General features: G+C 49.9%; 1 protein-coding gene across 2 annotated transcripts in view; it reads right to left on the reverse strand.

Annotated features, from left to right (window-relative positions):
* The window catches only part of LOC146809713 (sacsin-like), a 287,617-nt gene extending 267,189 nt beyond the window's left edge, over nt 1–20,428 (reverse strand). The window contains exons 1-3 of one of the 2 annotated variants that reach the window (XM_085616552.1): nt 20,345–20,428; nt 18,208–18,237; nt 3,734–3,821 (exon numbers count right to left, since the gene is read on the reverse strand). In XM_085616552.1, coding sequence (XP_085472678.1) covers nt 3,734–3,821; nt 18,208–18,237; nt 20,345–20,385 — 159 coding nt within the window. In that variant the 5' untranslated portion in view covers nt 20,386–20,428. The remainder of the gene's footprint in view (nt 1–3,733; nt 3,822–18,207; nt 18,238–20,344) is intronic. The other variant, XM_085616553.1, reaches the window with a different exon arrangement.
* Between the last annotated feature and the right edge of the window lie 6,954 nt (nt 20,429–27,382).

A 27,382-nucleotide genomic window follows, 5' to 3' on the forward strand; every position in this document is an offset into this window, starting at 1 on the left:
GCGTGCGTGGTCCGTTGGTTTGGGTGCGCTGCCAAGGGCCGGGGGCCACCATGAGTCGTCCCATGCAGAGGGTGAAGATCCGAGGATGAGGACTTCCGTCTTGTCTGAGTTCAGTTTCAGGCGCTATCCCACTCCAATCCAATCTGCCCTACCCCACTCAATCTACCCCAATCTACATCACTCCACTCCAATCTACCCCACTCAATTTACCCCAATCCACCCTACTCCGATCTGCTATGGTCCATCCCAATTTACGCCACTCCACTCCACTCTACCCCAATCTACTGCACTCCACTCCAATCTACCCGATTCCAGTCTACCAAATCTACCACAGTTCAGCCTACCCCACTCCAATTTACTCCACTTTAATCTACCCCAATCCACTCCAATCTATCCTACTCTAATCTACCCTGCTCCTCTCCAGTCTACCCCACTCCAATCTGCCCCATTGTACTTCAATCTATCCCACTCCACTGCATTCTTCACTGCACTCTCCACACCACTCCAATCCATCCCGCTCCACTGCCATCTACCCCACTCCAATCTACCACAATCTAGCTAGCTTTAATCTACCCACAATCTACCAAATCCACTCCATTCAAATCTACCCCATTTCACTCCAATCTACTCCACTCCAATGAACACCAATCCATCCCAATCTAACCCACTTCACCCCATTCTACCACACTCCACTGAAATCTAACCCACTTCACTCCAATCTACCCCACTCCACTCTAATGTACCACAATCTAATCTACCCCAACCTATCCCACTCTACAACAATCTACCCCACTTCACTCCAAGCAACACCCACTCACCACCCCACTCCAATTATATCACAATCCACTCCACTCTACTCAGATTATCTCTGCTCCACTCTACCCCACTCCAATCTAATCTACCCTACTCCAATCAATCTACACCACTTCACTCTAATCTATCTCACTACAATCTACCCCACTCCATTCAACCACAATCTAACCAACTTCACTCTACCCCACTGCACCGACTCTACCCCACTCCTCTTCAGTCTACTCCACTCCACTCAACCCCAATCTACCCCACTCCGCGGAACCCCAATCCACCCCACTCCAACCTACCTCACCAAAATATACCTTACTCCACTTCAATCTACTGCACTCCACTCCATATGCCCCACTCCACTTCACTCCAACCTACCCCACTCCTCTTCAATCTACCCCACTCCACTCCAATTTACCCACCTCCACTCAGTCCCAATCTATCCCACTCCATTCCCATCTACCTCACTCAAATTGATCTCAATCTGCCCCACACCACTCTATCCCACCCACCGACTCCACTTTACCCAATCTACCCCACTCCACTACACAGCAATCAACCCCACTAAAATATCCCACACTCCAGTTCAATTTACCCCAATCTAACCCACTCCGCTCCAATCTACCTCAATCCACTCCAAGCTACCCCACACCACTCCACCCTACCCATATCTACTCCACTCTACCTGACCTAACTATACCCCTCTTCGGTATACCCAAATCTACCCTCATCTACCCTCTCCATTCCACTCTAATCTACCCTACTCCACTCCAATCTACCCCACTCCACTCCATCTACCCCACTCAACCCCAATCCACCCCATCTCACTCTACCCCTCTCTAATCTACCCATATGTACCCCACTCCACTTCAAGCTACCACACTCCAATTTACCCCAGTCTACCCCACTCCAATCTACCACACTGCAATCTATCCCACTTTAATCTACCCCATTCCACTCTACCCCAATCTACCCCATTCCACTCCAATCTACCCCACTCCACTCTAATTTACCTTACTTTACCTCGCTTCAATCTACTGCACTCCAATCTACCCCACTCCAGTCCAATCTATCCCACTTCACTTCAATCTTCTCAATCTACCACACTCCAATCTGGCCCACTCCAATCTACCCCAATCGCCAACACTCCACTCCAATCTACCCCACTCCACTCCAATATACCCCAGTCTACTCCACTCCATCCCAGTTTACCTCAATCTACCTCACACCACTCTGTTCCACTTAACTCCACTCCAATCTACCCTACTCCAATCTACCCTAATCCACCCACTCCGATCTACCTCAATCTACCTCACTCCAATCTACCCTCTCCAGTCTACCACACTACCCAAATCTAACCCACACCGCTCTACCCAATATACCTCACTTCACTCTACCCCAATCTACCTCAGTGTACTCCAATCTAACCCATTCCAATCTACTCCACTCCAATCTATCCCAATCTACCCCACTCCACACCACTAACTTTTAGCCATGCTGAACAGCATCAACACTGGTGTTCATCATGGCTAAATCACATTGCCAAAGCCAACAGCTCTCACATATGTGAGAGGTATTGGCTTTGCCAATGCTTGAATTTTTTAGACACTGAGACATTAAATGATATGCCCAGGACTACAGGATGTTGAGCGGACGCCGGGACTCTAACCTCGTTCCTCAGATTTATGTGCACTTCAGACTCCTGGCTAGGAGAGGACCTGTCCCAAATCTGTAGGCCTAGATTAACAGTAGTCACTCCAGTAATTTATGTGCTTAGAAATATGATTGCAGCACTTGGCTGGTGCTACCTACTTGGCACTTACTGATATATACAGTGTTGACAAAGTTTAGGCAGTAGGGTATCCTCTCAAAGGATTGGAACCGCACAATCATGAATCATTTTACATTTCCAATTTTAGTGTGAGGTTATTTACACATGTATCTATATTCTTTACGGGGTGTTTTTCCGTTCTTCCTTGCACCTACTGCCAAGAGGTGCCAACAACTCAACCAAAAGGCTGGGTAAACACAATTATAACAGTAGAAAGAAATATACAGCACACCCTTATATTTATCTCAAAAGTCCTTAACTACGTGTAGGACAAATTTGATAGCTTCATGTGTAGTGCGCCAATGATCATATACTGGTTCTTTAACACTATTGAATCATCCAATTCCTTCAATTGTATTCAAAAAGCAGAGTCCACATCACTGGATTTTCTTCAAGACGTGATTCTTTTTATTATTCCTTGATGATACATCCCAAAAGAAAACTGCCAACACGTGTTTCGTCTCCCCTTAGACTTTTTCAAGGCAAAAGGCAAACTGTTTCTTGATCAGATAGTGTGTCCCTTAGGCAGTTGGAGTGGTTTTTCATACCACTACCAAGATTCGTCCTCGCAACTCTTACAAATGCATCAAGGTAGTTTGACCAGCAGTAATAAGAGAGACAGCCGAACCCTGATAAGTTCCAACCTAAACCGAGGCCATAATTTCCGTGTCTCGTTAAGTCCTTAATGTATCATCAAGGAATAATAAAAAGAATCACGTCTTGAAGAAAATCCAGTGATGTGGACTCTGCTTTTTTAATACAATTGAAGGAATTGGATGATTCAATAGTGTTAAAGAACCAGTGCATGATCATTGGCGCACCACACATGAAGCTATCAAATTTGTCCTACACGTAGGAAAGGACTTTTGAGATAAATATAAGGGTGTGCTGTATATTTCTTTCTACTGTTATAATTGATATATACAGTGACACAAATGTGAACTAAGCTTCATAAAAAAACAACTCTTCAGTTTCCCTTCCTTGGGTTATAAAATCACAAGAGACCCCTCAAATGGTTCTGTAGACCTGTGAGTGCCTCAAATTAAAAATTACCTCCATCTATTTATTATTGAACAAATTTAGCAATAAAATAGCAGCTACCTTTAAAATCTGCCCTCCGTCAGGGTATTTCCGGAGAATGTTCTTCAAGTACGTCAGGAACGGAGGCGCCTTCTGACAGAACCTGTTCCTGGGAAGGAGAAAACACACACTTTGTGTCAAGAACCTACCACTGTGTTATAGTATTTTTTCTATGTCCCACTATTGGAGCTCTCCGTTGAGTTTCTACCATGATTTCCATGTAAGAATACAAAAATGTAAAAAGCTGCAAACTCTCCCCTCCTATATGTATGTATGTGACTTATAAGGCGCCATAAGAGTGTGACACAAGTAACACAACAGGGGTTTACAATAGGTAGTGAAAAAGAAAACGGAGACAGGCAGGGTTTACAGTGGAGAGGGGTAGGAAGAGGGTCACACAGACGGTCTGGGCAACGAGCGCACTGGCAGGGCTGCAGGTGGGAAATGGGGGGTGGTATACATTTGGGATGTGATCGTAGGTGGGTGGTCTGGAATGGTAATCTAATTGTTGCACCAACCACAGAGTTTTGTTGGAGCAATCAAAGGTAGTGGTTAAACTGGAATCCTTGATCTGCACCTGATAACACGTTACATAACTGATCGTGTACTTGTAAAATTAAAAAAGTACAATTTTCAGAAATTAAAACTTTTTTGATGTAGCAATTTTCGCTCAAAAATGTGCACAGATTTTATCATAAAAATTAAACAAAATGATTTTCAAGTGTTGTTTTTTTAGAGAAGGTGCCACGAAAACATCAAACTCCCTATGCCATTTTGTTCACAATTATAAGATTAGAAAGAATGCCAGTAATGCCTGGTTATCATTCTTATACAAGCACTGGTAAAGCACATAGGCCTCACTGTTTTATACATGGAAGTGCATCTTAATTAATTGAGGATTGTGCGTGTGCGGTAGTGTGGATGGGTTACTTGGTGAACGTGAGACTGAGGCAAGAGCTCGATAGATGAGAATGAATGGATGGATGAATGAATGAGTGATTGAGTACATGTATAATTATGGGTGAGGGAATACACGAATGTAAGGGTCCGTGCATCGATGAGTGGTTGAATAAGTAAGTGACAAAGAATTTCTGTAAGAATGGTTAAATGAATTAATGAATGAATGAGCAAGTGCATACATGGTTACACCTGTCTTATAGGCAGTGGTACTGATTACATCACAAAAGTGCCACGAATTGCCAGTAGTATGCCAGTGAAAATTCTTCAAGTGATATGCTCCTTGTCTTCCGGCAACACTGACACACCAAATGACGTATTGACCCACATCCGCCTTTTTCATCACCTGGACAGGCCTCACTTTGCCTAGATCTGTAGGAGCGGGCGACACTTCACCTACAAAGAGGCTGAACCAGAAGTTCAGTAACTTAAAGCTGGACCGCCGACTGCCCAAGCCGGTCCCCGACAACTAGAACCACCCGTCCCTGAACCCCAAGGCGGCCAATGAGCATCACTTCCTGGCTCCCCCCACTAGAGGGGGAGCCAGGAAGTGATACATCTGTCACATTGCTGCGAGCGCGCTGGACTAGCGCTGTGCGTTTTTAACTCCCCAGCGGTTTTTTATTTGTGTTACTGCTTTTGTTCTACTTACCCTTGTTTTTAGATTTGGCTGTCTCCAGCCTGCACCCCCTCCCCTCACTGCATTTGAAAAAGTGCACCTCGGTGCCTAAAAGCACCACCACTTTGGTGGGTCCGGGTCCTGGGCATCCACTGCGGGCGCCATCTTGGTTTGGGGATTGGGATTCGGCGGCGGCCGCCATCTTTAAGCGGACTCGCGCGCCAAGGGCTCACTGGAGAGTCTACTTAAAGTCGCTCCTTCACGCGCAGCGTGACGCGCAGGTAGACGCCTTCGCTTAGCCTGAGTCGTGCCGGAGTCCTGCCCGTCAGCGTCCCGGAGGCGCCGGGGCGACGGTGGACTGCGGCACGGCCCGTCGAGGGGGAAGATGATCACCTATACTTCATCGGTGCTGCGCGCCATGCAGACCCATTTTTGCTCCTGTCGCTCGGTCTTTCCGGGGCGCTTTAAGGGTAAGCGCCGCTGTCCAGCCTGTGGCTGGTCGCCCACGTGGACATTGGTCAATGTCTGCAGGCCCGTAGAGGCTCGTGTTAGGCACCTATGTCTGCTCCTGAATACGAGGTCGCTGGGATGTCATGCCTTGCACCTATATGATCTCCTCGTGAGGGAAAACCCTCTGTGTCTTCTCCTAACCGAAACTTGGCTGGGAGAAGCGTCGAATCCGGATATCTTTTCCGCTATCCCCCCAGCCTATAACATCTTTCGGCAGGATAGAGAGAAAGGCAGGGGCGGTGGTGTAGCTGTGGTGGTGAGGAAGAACGTTTCCTGCTCTGTTCTCCCTCTCAATCCTATTGGGGGGTCGGAGTCCATTGCTTTTACACTCAGACTGTCCTCGGTCCAAGCATTTAAGGGGCTGTTGGTCTATAGGTCACCAGGCCCGATGGGCTCCTTCTTGGAGGATTTGCAGATAGCGATTTCCGAACTGGCGCTTACTACACAGCACTGTGTAGTGGCGGGCGATTTCAACTTCCATCTAGATGTCATAGGCGACCCGGACACTATCAAACTGTTGGACATCACATCTCCTCTGGGCCTATTACCATGCGTGTCAGGTCCTACGCATGAGAGAGGGCATACCCTCGATCAAGTGTTTTCATCAGTTCCGCTCGCCGATGTAGAGACTCTGCCCGTGCTCTGGACGGATCATAGGCTGATCAGGTTCTCTGTGTGTGAGAATGGGCGGCCGGACAACATCGCCCCCATGCTACCTAGATCGGCCTCGAGAGCGCTCCATAGAGTGACACCTGATATGTTAGAGCAGGCGCTCGCGGAACATCCCTGTCATCTCTCGGGTGATCTGGAAAGAGACACGGAGGCTCTGCAGTCGTGGCTGACCGAAAGGCTGGACGATCTTGCCCCACTGGCAGCCCCTCGGTCCACGGCTGTACGGCAATCTGCGCCGTGGTTCACTGAGGCGCTGCGGGTGGCCCGCAGCCAATGCAAGGTTGCTGAGCGGGCCTGGCGCCTTCAGTACAACGAGGTGGACAAACTCGCCTACAGGGCGGCTATTAAGGCCTATCATCGGGACATCTTAGATGCCAAAAAAGAATACCTTGCTAAGAGGATTGAGGTGGCGGCGAACTCCTGCAAGGAGATCTTCACGGTGGTGAAGGAGTTCACGACCCCCAGTTCCTACTCAGCCCCACCAGTGCCATCGGAGGTGTGGGCGTGTAATCTCGCCAGCTTTTTCACTAATAAGATCAAGGCAATTCAGGCCTCCTTCTCGGAGAGCGCTGAGGATGGTGGATGTGGCCCCGGAGCGGAACGTGAGCTACCGCCCATGCCTACCGCAGTGTTGACAGATTTTCCAGCAGTCACTTGCGAGGCGTCGCGGGCGCTGCTTACCAGCCTTAAATCTGGCTCGCCACTTGACCCATGCCCTGCCAAATTTTTGGCCGGGATGGCGGCGGTGGTGAATCCCCTGGTTAACCCCATCCTCAATGCCTCCTTGAGGGAGGGAAGGGTGCCTACCACCTGGAAGAGGGCGATGGTGATCCCCCTTTTGAAAAAGCCGGGCCTTGATGCCGAGGTTTTGGCCAATTATAGGCCAATTTCACTTCTCCCGGCTCTGGCCAAGATTACCGAGAAACATGTTCATGGCGTCTTGTCGAGCTTTCTTGAGACCAACCATCTGCTCCATCCTTCCCAATCCGGCTTCCGTCCCAACTTCAGCACGGAAACGGCATTGCTGGAGGTCTCCGAGATCATCAGGGAGACCTTGGATGTTGGTGGCAAGGCCATGTTAGTCATGTTGGACCTGTCGGCGGCCTTTGATACCGTCCCCCACGTGGCGCTCCTCGCCAGGCTCCACGACATCGGCATTAGGGGGACGGTGCTCAAATGGTTTACGTCTTTCCTGGAAGGCCGCCGCCAGACGATCTGGTTCTCCCAGAGCTCCGCCGAGATGCCGCCTCTGGGGGTTGGGGTTCCACAGGGCTCTGTGCTGAGCCCATCACTGTTTAACATCTTTATGTCCCCCCTGGCGGCGGCGGTGGAGGCTTACGGGGCCCAGATCGTGTCCTACGCCGACGACACGCAACTCCTCTTCACTTGTGGTAAAGATCAACCATTTGATGGAGAGAGTATCCGGGGTTGTTTGGGCAGGGTATTCGACTGGTTCCAGCATAACAACCTGAAGGCCAACTCCAGTAAGTCGGAGGTCCTATTCTTCGGCTGTGTCACCGACCCTGAGTGGCGGCAATGGTGGCCATCTGAAATGAGCCCTCCTGTACAATCATCTGCGGTTGCTAAAAATCTTGGCGTCAAACTTGATAATAAGTTATCACTGAGAGCGCACATCCTGGGTCTGGCCGGAACCTGCTTTGGTATTCTGAAGATGCTCCGCAAGTTTCTTCCACTGCTTTCTGCGGAGCATAGGCGGATTACAGTGCAGGCGCTTATCGGGTCCCGGCTCGACTATGCCAATGCCCTCTTTCTTGGCCTCCCGGACTACCTGGTCCAACGCCTTCAGGTGGCACAAAACTCTGCTGCCCGTGCCATCTTTGGCCTGCATAGGCGGTCACGAGCCTCTGGGTTGCTGCAGAAGCTTCATTGGCTGCCTATCCGTAAGCGGATTATGTTCAAATCCCTTACGTTGATGCATAAAGCCCTGTTTGGCTCAGGGGCTGGGTATCTACGGTGTAGATTGGCCTTCTATCGTCCTGCCCGCTCACTGCGGTCCGAATCTCTTTTTACTGCCGTGGTGCCACGTGTACGGAAGGCGCGGACTGGGGGCCGTTCCTTCAGCTTTAAGGCACCCCAGCTGTGGAACTCTCTGCCACTGGCGCTACGCAGTACCTCTAATCTGCTTCAATTCAGGAAGAGCCTGAAGACTTGGCTTTTTAATGTTTTTTTTTTTTTTTTTGTTTTTTTTGTTTTTCAAAAACCTTTATTGTTCCATCGAAGAGTACACCGCTATTCAGCCAACAACCCGGAGGCAGGCAGCTAGTATACGAGGCGGAACTCCGCCCAAGCATTTGAGATCGTACTTTCAAACGGCAATACAGCATTTTACAATGGAACAAACAAAACAGAACTAATAAAGAGCCCGAGTCGAAGGAAAGCAAACAGTAAATGATCGAAATGACATAATCATCTTCACGCTGCGCCCACAGCCCGCCCAGACAGAGCAAGCGACAGACAACCCCTCTCAGAGAACGAACCCCATATCCCAGATCACTTATGCCAGGCGGATCACCACTTACAGCACCCCACAGTCGAACTCCAACCTCTCCACGTCATGTAAGCCACGATCAGCCCGCTTGGTCATCTTCCAACGCTGTCGTACTAGCCAACCAGTCTACCAGTGGCTGCCAGATATCTACAGGCCGCGAGCGCTGCGGCAGCTGGTCCCAGTATGAGGTCAGCTGCTCCCTACAGTACACCGCCGATCTTATCCAGGCCTTCACGTTTGGCGGCATTGTCTTCTTCCAGTGTAGCGCTACCTGACGCTTAGCAAGTAATAATAAAATGGCCACAAGCCTACGTGAGGTCTTGGGCACATTTCTAACGAATCCCAATAGGGCCACAAGTGGGTCCGGCCCCAGTACCATCCCCACGATCTGCCCCACGGCATTGAAAACTGCAATCCAGAAGTCGCGTATGGGGCCACACACCCAGACAAGGTGATAGAACGCGGCATCCTGCGCACCGCATCTCCAACAGCACGCATCAGACCGCAGACCCATCCTACACAATTGAATGGGCGTCCGGTATGTCCGGTGCAGATAGTTGAAGTGTACCAACCGCAGCCTATAATTAGGGGATAGGTTTTCAAGTTGGGAGCAACAGTACTCCCACTGCTTCTCGGTAATAGATATACCCGCTTCAAGTTCCCACGCGGATCTAGAGTCAGTGTGCGCAACCGGAGCCGTGCTTTGAGTAGCTCTATAGATCCGTGTGATCAGTTTGCGCGCGGAGGAGTTCGAGAGTACGTCCTCCAAGGCCGCAATCGTCGGCGGAGCCTCTGGAAACATAGGGTACCTGCCCTTGCAGGCGGACCGCAGTTGATAGTAGAGAAGAAGCTCCGAGGCCGTCGGTTCCGGCGCTGCCGCCATGTCCCGCACTGTGAGGAAGGTATCGTCCGGGTACAAGTCTCCCGCCACCTTCAGTCCGCAGGCCCGCGCCCGCCGCGCCACTGCCGCGTCCGTCAATGGCCCCAATAGTGGATTATCCGCGAGGGGCATACTCGGCGCATATAAGTCATCTACGCCTGCACGTTTGGCAATGCTTGACCAGGCCCAGCGTACCATCTCAACAGTGTCAATGTCGTCCCTGGAGCGTCTGTATCTCTGATATGCCGCTGCACGAAGGGGGCAGGGGGCCGCAACATCCATCTCGATGGCCACGTGCGGCTGGTAAGGGATCGGGTGCTGCCAGTAGTGCAGATATTGGGCCTGAGCACTGTACGCATATAGCTCCATGTCCGGGGCCGCGAGTCCCCCCTGACGGAAGGGAAGTGTGAGGAGGTTCCAGGCCACTCTGGGCTGCTTACCCGCCCAGATCAGTTCAATCAAGGCGGAGCGGAGCCGGCGAAAGAACGACTTAGTGAGTGGCACGGGGATGTTTACGAATAAGTAAAGGAACTTAGGAACGACCACCATTTTAGCAATTGCTATGCGGCCCATCAGAGATAGTGGCAGCGCTTTCCAGCGCTTCACTTTGCACTCCAGCCATTCCACGGCCACCCCAAAATTGGCCAGCCATATGTCCTGTATCGATCGGCTAAACCGTATGCCCAGGTATTTAATCTCATCAGTGACCCAGTCAATCGGGAATTCCGTGTGGCATTGACTCGTACCGTCCGTCAGCGGGAACATCGCCGACTTTGACCAGTTGATATCGATACCCGTGAGGCCGCTGTACCTTGTCACCTCACGCATCAGTGGGTCGAAGTTTTCCGATGGATTCATCATATATATGGTTATGTCGTCGGCGTACATAGAGACCAGCAGGCCACGCGACGTGAAGCCGATACTGCGATGAGTGTGGTGTTGGCGCAAACGAGCCGCCAGCGGCTCCGTCGCAATAGCGAACAGCAGTGGCGACAAGGGGCAGCCCTGCCGAGTGCCTCTTGTTATGGGGATCGGGGAAGACGTCTGACCATTAACCCGTACCCTAGCCGTCGGGTGATTATAGATTATTCCAATACGCCTGGCAAAGGAGGGGCTGAAACCCATGCGAGTGAATAACGCCCGTAGGAATTTCCACTCTAGTGAGTCGAACGCCTTAGTGGCGTCAAGCAATGCGGCCGCGGCTTGTACCTTGGGATCCAAATAATGCAGGAGCCCAAACAGCACTCTAAGATTGTGGGAAGTGGACCGCCCCATCACAAAGCCCGACTGATCGGACAACGCTATCTGAGGCAGCATAAGTTTCAGGCGGTCGGCGAGTAGTTTCGCGTAGATTTTGGCGTCAAGATTAATCAGCGAGAGTGGGCGATATGAGTCCGGGGTAACAGGATTCTTGCCAGGTTTAAGCAGCGTAATGATGAGGGCCTCTCGCATCGAGGCAGGGAGGATGCCAACCTCCATCGCTTCCTCAAAAACATTATGCAAGCGAGGGACCAGAAGGTCTGCGTATTCCTTGTAGAAGGCTGCCGTCAGCCCGTCTGGGCCTGGTGCCTTGCTGAGCGGCATAGCGGCTATAACCGCTCGAATGTCCTCCTGCGTGAAGGGGAGGTCCATATATTGTCGGGCACTATTACTGAACCACGCAAGAGCTATGGTGTCCAGGTAATCACTAATAATAGTGTCGTCAGGGGACACCTTAGAGGTGTACAAGTCCTTATAGTAGTCTGTCATCACCGCCAGTATCTCGAATTACTGCACCCCCCGACTCCTGTATCTCAAGAATATGCTCCGACCCGCGTGGCGGGCGCAGCAGATTTGCTAGTGTTCGGCCAGCTCTATCACCCTCTCCGTAACGCCTGGCCTGAGAATCTTTGGACAAGAACCTGACCTCCCTCTCAGCCTCCTCTTGATACTCGGTCAGTTTCGTCCTGAAGTCTGCACTCGCACCACCAGACGGGGTTGCCACCATCGCAGCTTCAAGCCGAGCCAGTTCAGATTCCAACCTGCCGAGAGTAGCTCTAATGGAGCGTAAAACCCCAGTTTTTAGCGCCATGCAGTGGCCTCTTGTCACAGCTTTACAGGCCTCCCAGAGCACGCCAGGTGAATCTACTGAGCCCTCGTTTAGTGCGAAGTATTCCTCCAGTTTTTCCCGCAAAGAGTGCTGGAAGACCTGGTCGCGCAGAGCCCGGGACGGGAATCTCCAACTAAACGGCTGAATGTACTGCGGCGGGGTGGATATCGTTAAGCAAACCGGGGCATGATCAGAAAGTGACCGCGGCAAGTGAGTCACCTCTAACACCGATGAGTGCAGATCTCTGGACAGCAGCCAGAAATCCAATCTGGACCAGGCCGCACGATGAGCTGTGATACACGTACCGGCGCGGGTCTCAGGGTGCAGTGTCCTCCAGGAGTCCACCAGCCCTGCCTCTTGCATAATATGGCCAAGCGCCTCCGACGCCCTAGGGTGATGTTCCCGAGTGGTGCCCTGCCTATCTGCAGTATCTGACAGTACCACATTATAGTCTCCTCCCCACAGTATCGCAGCAGGTCCACAGTTCCGCACCTTATGCCACAATCCCTCGTAGAAATCTGGATTATCGTCATTCGGGCCATAAACATTCACCAGAATCACTCTCGCGCCGCACAGCGAACCTACCAACAGAACAAACCTGCCCCCCACGTCCCTGATTTCCTCATGCGTCCTCCAGTGAAGCCCTTTTCTGATAAGTATCGCCACCCCTCTAGAGTAGTTAAAGTAGTGAGCGTGAACTACCTCACCCCATCGGTTGTGTCTGAGCAGCTGCGCAGCATTGTCCGTCAGGTGCGTCTCCTGCAGAAGGCAAATGTCCGCACCCTTCCTAATCAGAAAGGCCTGTATCAGTCTCACTTTCCGCCTATCATTCATGCCCCGTACATTCCAGGTAATACACTTTATGCTATTCACCGCACCATACGTGTTAACAGAGTTCGGGCAAGCCTCAAGCATACACCTGCCCCCCAGTCACCCGGCCAAGTCACACCAGCTCTCGAAGCACGCATTTCCAATCCAGCGGGTCCCAATATATGAGGGCGGCAATGCCACAGCAATCCGTACGCCCGCCAACAGGGCAGGGAACCTCCACCAGGCACCAAGCAGGGAAATAGAACACAAGCAGGCCACGGACCCGTTCCTCGTTGCATCGATTCCTGCAGCCCGTCCCTGTCAGACAACACACATCCCATCCGGCCAGCTGGGCAGCCTGCCCGGTAAATGCCAGTACACCTCTTGCTAGGTGACTGTCGACATGACAGCGCGCTGCGCACAACGCGCGATTCAATAGCAGTTTTCGCCACCTCCGACCCGGCTCTGAAACTTAAATAAAACACAACAAAAACCCCCAGCCCCAGCCAAACCCCTAACCCTCCCGCTCCAACCCCCCAATCAGGTTGTGCAATGAACTCCCTGGACCCCCTCCCAACTACAACAACTGTAACTACAGTCTCTAAATGTGAACAGTGAATGGGAATCATCCCTTGAGGTACGCAGGTTGACCACCTACAGGCCCTGTACTTGTGACAGGGCGATCGAGCGCGAGACTAGTGTACCAGCTCAAGGACCATCCCCCCCCAATCCCGCAGCCCTGCTCAGCTCCCTCATAGCATCTGAAATTGGAACTCCAGGGAATTAAACATTCTCAATATGGCCCAGCACAGCGTAGACAGGCGACACCCAGCGAGTTAACAAGAAGCAAACAGGGGTAGTCATTCAACGTCACTTAGCCTGTCCCGCTGGTCCGGGTCAACTGCCGGTGTCTGAGCCTTTTGGTCCATTAACAGTTGTTTGGCATATTTCATAGCCGCCTTAGCGTCAACAAAAAAGGATGGCTTACCGGGACCTTGGACCCGGAGTTTAGCAGGGTAGATGAGGGAGTATTTGGTGCCCGCCTGTTGAAAAAGTTTCTTCGCCGGCAAAAATTCCCTTCGAGCGGCTTGAACCTGCATCGTATAGTCCGGGTATAGTGCAATGTGGTTGCCCCTGTATTGCAAGTCCGATATGTCCCTTGCCATTCGTAAGATCACGTCCCGGTCCCTATAATTCAAGATTCGTGCAATAATAGGCCGGGGCGGTGCACCGGGTTTAGGCCTGGGCCCCAGTGATCTGTGAGCCCTCTCGACCAGGAACATCGGAGACAATCCCGACCCAAACAGATCCTTACACATTTGTTCGACAAAGAGCTCCATGCTGGTTATGTCCGTCGTTTCCGCCACACCCGTGATGCGGACGTTGTTGCGCCGCGAGCGCGCCTCCAAATCCTCATTTTTCTGCTGAATGAGTGTTAGAATCTTCTCCATGCCCCGAAGTTGGCCGGCAAGGCCGGTCTGATTTTCCTCCGTGTCGGCCACACGTGTTTCGAGCGATTCCACTCTCCCCTCTTGTTTGTCCATGCGGGACGTGATACCGTCCATGCGGGCAGCCAGCGCATCCATTTTGCCATCGATGCCATGTAAGCTTGTTTTCAGTTCCTGAAACATGGCCTTAATGTCCGCCTCCTGAGCACCACTCTGTTCCGCTCGAGAAGATTCGGCCTCACGGAGGTCTGGGTCTGGGTCCGGCGGCTTCTGCTTGGACTTGTCGAAAGTGATTTTCGGCTGCCGCGTGTCCGGTTTGCCCATGGCCACTCACCAGCCGCCACCCGGCGCCGCGAGGGCAGCAGGTCGGTTAGTCCCAGTAGGTAGGCTGAATGGCTGGGCCTCCAATAGCGGGGCGCGCACCCTAAGCAGAGCAGGCGGGGAGAGTCACAGCGCAGGCCGCCGGAGCAGGACAACCCTAGTACAGCCGTGCACTTTCCACATCACAGGTCAACGCTCCAACCTCACCACAGTATTGTCGGGGCATGTACGGCAGCCGGCCTCGTCTCTCCAATCGTCTCCCTGGAACCTTCGACCATGGGACTTCTGCTTCAGGCAAAATGGCCGCCACTGCGATCAGCCGCCCGGGCCCGTCGCCGTGCGCCGTCGTGCAATCCAGGGGCGGACGTTCGGCGGTCTTCCACACCAGCCGCCGCCTCCTCAGCTTCACTCCGACAGCCGTAGGGGGTGAGACCTTCGCCGGGGTGCGCTTCTCTTTGGGCGAGCGAACAGCCTCTGCCTCACCCCTCGGATAGGTTTCGGGCACTCCACACGCAAGGCCCCGGCTCTAGCGAATGGTGTAGGCCGCCACGACTCCGCGCCGCCCGCGGGCCGCTCTCCGTCCACAAGCCGCCGACGGGGTCAGAAAAGCCAGAGCACAGGGCGGACACCCAGGACTACCGTCTCGGGCGGGGAGGACCGAGCTCGCACCCCAGTTCAGCTAATAATTGAAGGATTTCTGTGCTCGATCGGCGGAGCTGCGGTTTCAGGCAGCCATTCCGCTCGGCAGCCAAGCCACGCCCCCCTGGCTTTTTAATGTTTAACTGTTTTCTTTGCGGGGTTCTTTCTTTCTTTCCTGTATTAGTTTTTTCTTGTTATGTTATTACACACGGAGCCGCCTGTGGAAAGCGCCGGGACACTCTTTTAGAGTAGCTGTGCGCTATATAAGTTTATTTTAACATAACATAACATAACTAGAGCTGGTTTAAGCTGAGAAAGCCGCTGTGTCAGAAGGTATAGCGCCACTACCCTCGCGGAGCCTTCCTTCTAAGCACACCAACATTTCTAAGAGGTTCCTGGCTAGCTCCATTGATTAAATTCTTACCTTTAGATTATAAATCTGTCCTTATATTTCATCTCGGTGTGGTCTTTCAGTAGTTTATCTCATACTGCCATCTGATTGTACTGTCCCATATTCTATTTCCAGGTCTTTTCTAAAGTGGCCTCCCTCATTGGCAGGACTGCTGGGCAGTCACTCATTGAGACCTTAGCAGTCCAAGAAAGAACTATCTGCAACATCACTTGATGAAAAGTGACATGAGGAAACACCCGGAAATATTCCTGGGGGCTACTATGCTCTGAGGATACTTTGGTTTTCTGCGACCTTAAATTGCCTTTCTCCGCCTTTTAACCCCCCCCCCCTTCATTTCTTTAACTATCGTCATATCTCATAATAGTGTACCTTCTTCCTTTCATCGCCATCTCCCTCCTCCCCTTACTTGCCCCTGTCCTCAGCCCCCTTCCATGGATCAGTCAAGTCAAGTCAAGTCAAGCTTTATTCGATTGTAAACAAACAATCATAAAAGCACAATAGCAGCATTACATACATGTTAAAAATACATATAATATACATTTAGATGACTTAATAAAACATTATTAAACTTTACAAGCTTTCCTCAAATTCATGAAAAAAGAAGATTAAAATAAAGACAATTGTTTTCTTGAGCGCAGGACTTGTTTCAAATAAGTGACCTTCCTAAAAACAATGTGGTCATTATCTAGGTGTTTCAGTGCCAAAAGAGCGGTCGACATTGGCGAAGCCCAAACCGTTTTAAACAAGGGATAACGCTTGTTCTTCTGGCATCTGAGTAATATTTACAAAAAAGGATAACATGGATCGATGTCTGCTTGGAGCGGTTATCACAAGGGCATGACTGTAAAGTTTGGGACCAATCATTCGCTTTAGGCAGGGTAACTAATCTATAGAATATACCCAAGCGGAAGCGAATTAAAAGGAACCTGTCAAAATCACTTAGGGTCAGGGTGAGGCAGGGTTGAATATTAAAAGTAGTTCAAATCAATTGATTATTCAAGACTGTGGGTTTTACAATTTCATTTGACAGCCTGGCGGAGTCAAGCAAAGACAGGCCCATTAGTTTTAGTTCCTTCCTGGTTAACTCCTTTAAGGTACTGGGGTTGGTAAAATACTCAGGGTGATCGATATCTTGGAAAAACTTTTGGACCAAGCTTATCCAAGGGATTCTCGAGGCCCTATCCAATTTTAAAACCTCTAGAATGATATCTCTATTTAATTTTGTCTCCTTTGACCAGAGTCTGTGCCATAATAGCACTGGCTCGAGTTTGATTAAATCTGATACAAAGGAGAGCCCCAACTCTGCATGACATATAGATGCGGAGGTGCCGTTAGGGACAGATAAGATATACCTTACAAGAGAGTTTTCTACAATTTGAATGGGGAACAGATCAACAGGTCCCCAAACCCCAGTCCCATAGATTGCTGCAGAGACGCACTTAGCTCTATACATTTTAATAAGCGCCTCCAGTGGTCTTTTCCCAAGTTTAATCGCAAAGGCTCTAAGGGCGGACGTGGTGCGCAGCAGCGCCAATTTTTAGGCTGCCACCGCCTGTGACCAGGAGTCATTATGGGCAAAAAGAATGTCCAAATATGAAAATTTCTTGGTGACCCCTATCTTTAGTCCAGACACAAACATACTTTTAGGTTTTTTAGTACTAGAGCCACAGCACATAGTGATGATCTTAGAGGAATTAATTCTTAGGCCGATTTCATGCATAAATTTAGAGAAACTATCCATCACCCTCTGCAGTCCAATACTGGTGCTGGACATCAGTACCGCATCGTCTGCATATAAGAGGGCTGGGCTAGGTCGTCCTGCCACTTGGTGAAAGTCATAATTATCTTTTAAAAGAGCCTTTCCCAGACCATTTATATACAGGTTAAAAAGAAACGGGGCAAGGACACAGCCTTGCCTGACTCCGCTATTAATTGGAAAAGAAGCTGTGCGTACACCCTGCAGGCCGCAACGCACACGTGCGTTAGCGTCACTATAAAAACGTTTAAGAAAATAAATAATCTGTGAATCAACCCCTATCGTGTCTAAGATTGACCAAAGTTTATCGTGGATCACGCAGTCAAATGCGGCTGTGAGGTCCACTAAAGCTAAAAATTGATTCCCCCCCTTGGCCCTAGTATATTTTCCGACTAAAGGGGACAGGTTCAGGCCCTGCTCAACGGTACCTACACCGGCTCGAAAGCTGTATTGTAAGTCCGATAGGACAGACTTTTCCTCCGCCCATGCTTGAAGGCGTTCTAATATTATTCTGCCTACTACTTTTGTTATGGCATCTAATAATGAAATGGGCCTATAACATGTCGGGTCCTGTCTGTCCCCCCTTTTAAAAATGGGGACTATAGTTGATTCTACCCAAATGTAATACTACTCTTTGGGGACCCATCTTGACGCAAGTTTTAAATGCTAGCTGCGAAGCAGACTTCCCTCCCATGGATCACTCACTTTCTCCATTTTATCTCTCACCCTATGTTCTCTTCCAGCCCACACTCCCTCCTGCTTCCTCTTTTCTCTAAAGTCTTCCCTTCCCTCCTCCCTTCGGCCTAACACTCCTGAATTATTCTGTTCACCACCCACATCACACTACCCCATGCAGTGTAGTTTGTTCCTCACCTTTTCCGTTGCCTCTGAGACATGATGATGCTGAAAAAAACAAAGGGTAACTGGTTAAAATCACAACTTGACTGTAGGTCAGGAGTTGCCATAATACCCCGTGCTTCCCTCTTCCCCCAGTGGGATCTTTCCTTAAGCTTACGTGTCTTACAGGTGAAACCACCCTCTGCAGTGGTGGTCTGTCCTGAAGTTTTACGTGTCTTACAGGTGAAACCACCCTCTGCAGTGGTGGTCTGTCCTGAAGTTGAGAATGTCCCTTGTGCTCAACTACTCTTAGGTTAGGTCCTTCCCCTGAGCTCACCTGTGGTACAGGTGTGACCTTCTGCGCCTCAACAACTGTCTACGAGTAGGACACTCTCTGTGCGACACCTGCCCCACAATTGAAGCGTTCCGCTCAGTTCACCTCCCCTACAACATGGTACATTCCTGTGTTGTCTCGTGCCCTGAGCTGTGAACCAACCTTGTAGTCACACCCTCCTCGCTATGATTGGTCAAGCTCCCCTCAACACTCTGGAAGTGAAAGTGAGGGAGGGTGAGCAGCAAAGATTGAGGGGAGAGGTTTGGGTAAGGCTTCGCCAATGAGAACTGTGGGATAAAGTGCGATGGATGAGGAGTGATGAATCATGATGGATGAATAGTGAGGGATGGGCATTAAGAGAGGAGGATTGAGGAATGAGGGATGGCCTTAAGGAATGATGCCTAAGGATTTAGGTATGAGGCACGAGGAGCACGAGAAGTAGAGAATAAAGAGGGGTAGGGGAGCATGAGGGTGAGCAATGAGAGATGAAAAGTGAGGGGTGACCAGTGGAAAATGAGGTACGAGAAAAGAGAAATGAAGAGGAGTGAGGAGAGAGAAACAAGGAGTGGGGAATAAAGATTAAGGGATGAGAAACAGGAGATGAGGAATAAGGGGTTAGGAATACAGAGTAAGAAAATGAGGGGCGAGGGGCAAGGAGAAAGGAATGAGATGGAGGTCGATGAGTGAACTATAAAGAGAAAGGACTGAGAAGAGAGGGATAAGGGTTGAGTGATGAATAATAAGGAACAAGATAAATTGTGAGGAGAGGGGTGCGAGGTGAGAGCTAAACAGTGCGAAAGGAGAGTGGGGATGAGAATTGAGGGACCAGACGTGAGGAATGAGGGAGAAGGAATGTGTGTTGAAGAATAAGGAGTGAGCGCTTAGGAATAGGGAGTGAGGGGTGAAGAATGGTGAAGTAAGGGGTATGGAGAGTGAGGGATTAGGAATAGCTGGTGAGGGGCAATAAGTGAGGGATGGAAGTGAAGGGGGATTAGTGAGGGATAAGGAGTCATCGGGTACTAGTGGGGACTGAATAGTGAAGATCAAGGAGTGAGGGTCAAGAATTAGGAGTGAAGTGAGGGATGAGAAGTGACGTTGAAGTGGGTTGGAGGGATGAAAGATGAGGTATAAAAGTGACAGATGAGGAGTGCAGTTAAAGAGTGAGGGTTGAGGATTAATTAATAAGGTGTAGGAAGGGGAGCCAGGGACCAGTGCAAACATGTGGATAGGGAGGTAGGGTGCAGCATCCGGAGTGATGGGTGAAGAGAAGGCGACGAGGGAAGAGGGTTGATGGATGAGGCGAGTGGAGGAGATGCTCTGAAGGGACGAGATGCTGCGTTGCAAGTAGGTATGTTGAGGAGTCAGTCACTTGCGAACTGATAGCTCTGAAAGGCTAAGGGATGTAAAAGATTCATCTTAGTCAGAGGCAGGCGCGCAACGCCCATTGGACTCAAAGGGTTCAGCCCCCCACAGGTCTTTAAAATACATTTTGCTTGTTAACGAGGCTTTGATGGTTTTCACCCCTGCTTAGAGCCCCTGCAGCTCCACTCTGCCTTTTGCATGAAGAATCAGCCCCCCCCCCCCCCGAAATATTTCCTTAGTTAGTCCCCCCCCTCCCCCCACCCGAAATTTGGCTCTAGTTGCGCCTCTGGTCAGAGGCTTGTAGGGATGAGGCAGAGTCAGTCATGCATGAGGCTGGTGCCGATGCGTCTGAATCCCTGGCTGGGTAGAACAAGATGACGTTGCCTGGAGTGTACAAAATTAATTTAGTCAGTGGCTGCAAACAGGCTGAGTGAGTGAGTGGTGGAGTCTGGGGGTCGCCTCAGGCGTCCTCCTCACCTGCTTCTGGTACCCGGGTGCGCTGCTGTCCGGCAGTCCATGCATCCAGCATCTCCTCTCTAGCACTGGCTGCAGGGCTTCAGCGCCCTTTATTACATCGCTTCCGAGATAGAAACCGAAACTGAACAGTATTGTGAGTTTCGTTTCTTGGTTGTCAGCTCGCTTCAGGTGAGGGCAGCCTCCGGGGAAGCAGTGAGGCGGGAGCAGTGAGGCGAGAGCAGTGGGCTGGGAACGGGCGACGCTTGAACCATAGAGTGGAGGGGTGGTGGGCTGGTGTAATGAGAAGCACATGTACCCCTCTCCCACCCCCCTCACTCGGAAGCCACATGCCCTGCTCCTTCTCTTGGTATTTTCGGTGGGTCATATGTCGTGGAGCGCGAGGTGTCCGCCCTTTTGTGTCTATTGAGCTCACAGCAGCCACACACCCTGTCCATCTGGAACCAGTATCACTCCATTGGCATTTATTTTTATTTTTACTTTAAAAGTTTTATATAGCGCTAGCTTGACCCATAGGTATCAGAGCGCTTTACATACATACTATAAAGAAAAACAGACCTAAATTGCATTACATAGTAGGCAGGCAGTAAGGAAGCAAAACCAGGGATAAAAAAAAATACAGCATGGAAGATAAGGTGGTTAACACAGTCCGGTCACCAACTATCCATGAATGTCAAGAGAGAGGAGTAAACTCTGATATTGAAGTCTAGGTTATCTAGGTCATTCACATGTCTTGACTCCCTCCTCACAAATTGGGTGTGGTTTCAGGTGTTGTGATGCAGCCTGGCGCTGTGAGCGCGTGACCTGCTGCCCGCCTCGCTCTCTCCTCCCGCCGATCCTTAATACTCGTTTGTTTAATTTCTCAGCGTGGAGCTCGTTGTTTCTCCCTCCCTCTCACTTTCATATCACCCCCTCCCTTCCTTCACCCTCGCCCTGTCTGTCTGCGCGACTTTTAGTTTTATTTCTCCGTCCCTCTCACCTTCTACATCCACGTTGTATCTGATTACCCCGTTGTTAGGTCTCGCTGAGCCCCAGCGCTTGCGCTGGCTCGGAGAGACATTTTGTATCTGGGAATTTTCAAGTGCTGCCTGTGGCCTAAAGCTTGAGTGCACGCGAGCGTGCACGCGCGCAGCCGGCAATCACTGATGCGCGCGCATCACTCGCATGCCGTCCCGTCCTAGCGATCGCGATCACTTTCGCGATCGCTATTACTTTCGCTTTCACGGCCGCGCGGCCGTTACTTTCACGGCCGCGCGGCCAATGCTTGTTTCCTCTCTTACACAGAAGTCCATTTAAGGTTGGTCATCTGGACCTTTTTGGCTCCAAGCGACCTCTCCCAGAGTCCAGCGTTAACGGGTATTTCTCAAAGCTATCTTCAAAATAATCGAATTCCCCCAAGCACATAGTGAGATGACTTTATGGGTTCAGGTGCCTACGATTAGAGGCAGTGACATCAGGCAGGTTCTCCATTACGGGGCCTCTCAGAGGCCAAACTACAAAGAGGCTGACCGCTGGAAATGGCTCGCTGCACACCCCTGTGTGCTAAGACTACGCCAAGGACCTTTCTACATTCAGGTGCGGTTCAATATTACCGGACTAGACTACTTTTTATACGAGTTAGGGCCGACTCCATGCTCACTCACAATGCTAACACTTTCTAGCATTTGAAAAGCAGACTAAGGCATCACACGAATGATGGCAATACTCCCATGTAAAGTTTAGTGTGGGGGGTGTTCATCATAAAAGCACACGTCAAGTACCAGAACACTGTTATTATAGTCCGCGCTCACATATCAACCCGAGCTCGGGGATTCGCGTTAAGTCGAGGGCCTGCAAGCACCGGATCAGAAGACAATGCAGCAGCGTGTAGTGTTAGGTTAGGAATAAACAAATCATAGAATGGAACAGTCTGATTTCAAATTTATATATATGTATAACTAACAGACAATTTCCAAATCACCAGTAAATCGTCTGCAATTAACTAGGACTCCAGCACAGCAATTACAACCAACCTAACTTCGAAAAATGCAGGAATACGATGGACGTGGCCCTGCAGATCACCTTGTGTTTAACATGTTTACGTTGCCTTTCTAGGTTTAGTGGAAAGGGCGTTCCCGCGAGATGCGGCATTTTTTTCCTTCAGAATGTCCCCAGGGCCCAATTATTCACAATATCCCAGCTACACACAGCTCCTGACTGCAGACAGTTATAATGAAAGGGAGGAGGGGTGATGAGCGCACACATCCTTCTTTTGGAACTTGGAGTTATTCTCTTTTTCGAATGAAATTTCAATTTATTTTAAGTGATTCACACTCATTTTCTGAAAGCTTAACTGCAACACGTTAACTAAATAGATCTATTAAAGATAATTCGATACCAAAATTAAAAGAAAATCATGTGGGCAAATGAGATAGTGTTGTGTTTCTAAGACGCACGGTGTTAAGGACTCCCAGGAGACAGCCATGTTCAAGAACAAGTACCCGGAACCCCATGAGGCGCGAGGATGGGACCAGCTCAGCCCCCAGCTGGAGACTCCAACCGGCACGGATAGGACACTCACACTAATGACGTCACCCATACCACGTGACTCGTGGCATTCTGCACCAGAAACCAGGCCAGGCTTTCAGACACTCTCGCCTCAGGATTAACCCATTACACTCGAAGGACACTCTGATAAAGTGAAGGGACCTGAAATTGTGCCACGAGACCAGGCTCTTTTATAGCGTGAACACATAGACACAGAAAGCCAGACAAGATGTATACGGACACACGCAGGCAGCACATACAGACACATGCATATCAGACAAACACTTTGCACTCATTCAAGATAATGCATTTGCAGGCATGCAAAGACAACAGAAGCACAGGCATTCTAGCATATGCAGGCATGCACTGACAACAGAAGCACAGGCATTCTAGCATATGCAGGCATGCACTGACAACAGAAGCACAGGCATTCTAGCATATGCAGGCATGCACTGACAACAGAAGCACAGGCATTCTACCATATGCAGGCATGCAAAGACAACAGAAGCACAGGCATTCTAGCATATGCAGGCATGCACTGACAACAGAAGCACAGGCATTCTAGCATATGCAGGCATGCACTGACAACAGAAGCACAGGCATTCTAGCATATGCAGGCATGCACTGACAACAGAAGCACAGGCATTCTAGCATATGCAGGCATGCACTGACAACAGAAGCACAGGCATTCTAGCATATGCAGGCATGCACTGACAACAGAAGCACAGGCATTCTAGCATATGCAGGCATGCAAAGACAACAGAAGCACAGGCATTCTAGCATATGCAGGCATGCACTGACAACAGAAGCACAGGCATTCTAGCATATGCAGGCATGCACTGACAACAGAAGCACAGGCATTCTAGCATATGCAGGCATGCACTGACAACAGAAGCACAGGCATTCTAGCATATGCAGGCATGCAAAGACAACAGAAGCACAGGCATTGTAGCATATGCAGGCATGCAAAGACAACAGAAGCACAGGCATTCTAGCATATGCAGGCATGCACTGACAACAGAAGCACAGGCATTCTAGCATATGCAGGCATGCAAAGACAACAGAAGCACAGGCATTCTAGCATATGCAGGCATGCACTGACAACAGAAGCACAGGCATTCTAGCATATGCAGGCATGCAAAGACAACAGAAGCACAGGCATTCTAGCATATGCAGGCATGCACTGACAACAGAAGCACAGGCATTCTAGCATATGCAGGCATGCACTGACAACAGAAGCACAGGCATTCTAGCATATGCAGGCATGCACTGACAACAGAAGCAAAGGCATTCTAGCATATGCAGGCATGCAAAGACAACAGAAGCACAGGCATTCTAGCATATGCAGGCATGCAAAGACAACAGAAGCACAGGCATTCTAGCATATGCAGGCATGCAAAGACAACAGAAGCACAGGCATTCTAGCATATGCAGGCATGCACTGACAACAGAAGCACAGGCATTCTAGCATATGCAGGCATGCACTGACAACAGAAGCACAGGCATTCTAGCATAGGCAGGCATGCAAAGACAACAGAATCACAGGCATTCTAGCATATGCAGGCATGCACTGACAACAGAAGCACAGGCATTCTAGCATATGCAGGCATGCACTGAAAACAGAAGCACAGGCATTCTAGCATATGCAGGCATGCACTGACAACAGAAGCACAGGCATTCTAGCATATGCAGGCATGCACTGACAACAGAAGCACAGGCATTCTAGCATATGCAGGCATGCACTGACAACAGAAGCACAGGCATTCTAGCATATGCAGGCATGCACTGACAACAGAAGCACAGGCATTCTAGCATATGCAGGCATGCAAAGACAACAGAAGCACAGGCATTCTAGCATATGCAGGCATGCACTGACAACAGAAGCACAGGCATTCTAGCATATGCAGGCATGCACTGACAACAGAAGCACAGGCATTCTAGCATATGCAGGCATGCACTGACAACAGAAGCACAGGCATTCTAGCATATGCAGGCATGCAAAGACAACAGAAGCACAGGCATTCTAGCATATGCAGGCATGCAAAGACAACAGAAGCACAGGCATTCTAGCATATGCAGGCATGCACTGACAACAGAAGCACAGGCATTCTAGCATATGCAGGCATGCAAAGACAACAGAAGCACAGGCATTCTAGCATATTCAGGCATGCACTGACAACAGAAGCACAGGCATTCTAGCATATGCAGGCATGCAAAGACAACAGAAGCACAGGCATTCTAGCATATGCAGGCATGCACTGACAACAGAAGCACAGGCATTCTAGCATATGCAGGCATGCACTGACAACAGAAGCACAGGCATTCTAGCATATGCAGGCATGCACTGACAACAGAAGCACAGGCATTCTAGCATATGCAGGCATGCAAAGACAACAGAAGCACAGGCATTCTAGCATATGCAGGCATGCAAAGACAACAGAAGCACAGGCATTCTAGCATATGCAGGCATGCACTGACAACAGAAGCACAGGCATTCTAGCATATGCAGGCATGCAAAGACAACAGAAGCACAGGCATTCTAGCATATGCAGGCATGCACTGACAACAGAAGCACAGGAATTCTAGCATATGCAGGCATGCACTGACAACAGAAGCACAGGCATTCTAGCATATGCAGGCATGCACTGACAACAGAAGCACAGGCATTCTAGCATATGCAGGCATGCAAAGACAACAGAAGCACAGGCATTCTAGCATATGCAGGCATGCAAAGACAACAGAAGCACAGGCATTCTAGCATATGCAGGCATGCAAAGACAACAGAAGCACAGGCATTCTAGCATATGCAGGCATGCACTGACAACAGAAGCACAGGCATTCTAGCATATGCAGGCATGCACTGACAACAGAAGCACAGGCATTCTAGCATAGGCAGGCATGCAAAGACAACAGAAGCACAGGCATTCTAGCATATGCAGGCATGCACTGACAACAGAAGCACAGGCATTCTAGCATATGCAGGCATGCACTGACAACAGAAGCACAGGCATTCTAGCATATGCAGGCATGCACTGACAACAGAAGCACAGGCATTCTAGCATATGCAGGCATGCACTGACAACAGAAGCACAGGCATTCTAGCATATGCAGGCATGCAAAGACAACAGAAGCACAGGCATTCTAGCATATGCAGGCATGCAAAGACAACAGAAGCACAGGCATTCTAGCATATGCAGGCATGCACTGACAACAGAAGCACAGGCATTCTAGCATATGCAGGCATGCAAAGACAACAGAAGCACAGGCATTCTAGCATATGCAGGCATGCACTGACAACAGAAGCACAGGCATTCTAGCATATGCAGGCATGCACTGACAACAGAAGCACAGGCGTTCTAGCATATGCAGGCATGCACTGACAACAGAAGCACAGGCATTCTAGCATATGCAGGCATGCAAAGACAACAGAAGCACAGGCATTCTAGCATATGCAGGCATGCACTGACAACAGAAGCACAGGCATTCTAGCATATGCAGGCATGCAAAGACAACAGAAGCACAGGCATTCTAGCATATGCAGGCATGCACTGACAACAGAAGCACAGGCATTCTAGCATATGCAGGCATGCAAAGACAACAGAAGCACAGGCATTCTAGCATAGGCAGGCATGCACTGACAACAAAAGCACAGGCATTCTAGCATATGCAGGCATGCAAAGACAACAGAAGCACAGGCATTCTAGCATATGCAGGCATGCACTGACAACAGAAGCACAGGCATTCTAGCATAGGCAGGCATGCAAAGACAACAGAAGCACAGGCATTCTAGCATATGCAGGCATGCACTGACAACAGAAGCACAGGCATTCTAGCATATGCAGGCATGCACTGACAACAGAAGCACAGGCATTCTAGCATATGCAGGCATGCACTGACAACAGAAGCACAGGCATTCTAGCATATGCAGGCATGCACTGACAACAGAAGCACAGGCATTCTAGAATAGGCAGGCATGCAAAGACAACAGAAGCACAGGCATTCTAGCATATGCAGGCATGCACTGACAACAGAAGCACAGGCATTCTAGCATATGCAGGCATGCACTGACAACAGAAGCACAGGCATTCTAGCATATGCAGGCATGCACTGACAACAGAAGCACAGGCATTCTAGCATAGGCAGGCATGCAAAGACAACAGAAGCACAGGCATTCTAGCATATGCAGGCATGCACTGACAACAGAAGCACAGGCATTCTAGCATATGCAGGCATGCACTGACAACAGAAGCACAGGCATTCTAGCATATGCAGGCATGCACTGACAACAGAAACACAGGCATTCTAGCATATGCAGGCATGCAAAGACAACAGAAGCACAGGCATTCTAGCATATGCAGGCATGCAAAGACAACAGAAGCACAGGCATTCTAGCATATGCAGGCATGCAAAGACAACAGAAGCACAGGCATTCTAGCATATGCAGGCATGCACTGACAACAGAAGCACAGGCATTCTAGCATATGCAGGCATGCACTGACAACAGAAGCACAGGCA

The sequence above is a fragment of the Triturus cristatus genome, chromosome 7 (genome assembly GCF_964204655.1).
Source record: "Triturus cristatus chromosome 7, aTriCri1.1, whole genome shotgun sequence".
Classification (NCBI taxonomy): domain Eukaryota; kingdom Metazoa; phylum Chordata; class Amphibia; order Caudata; family Salamandridae; genus Triturus; species Triturus cristatus.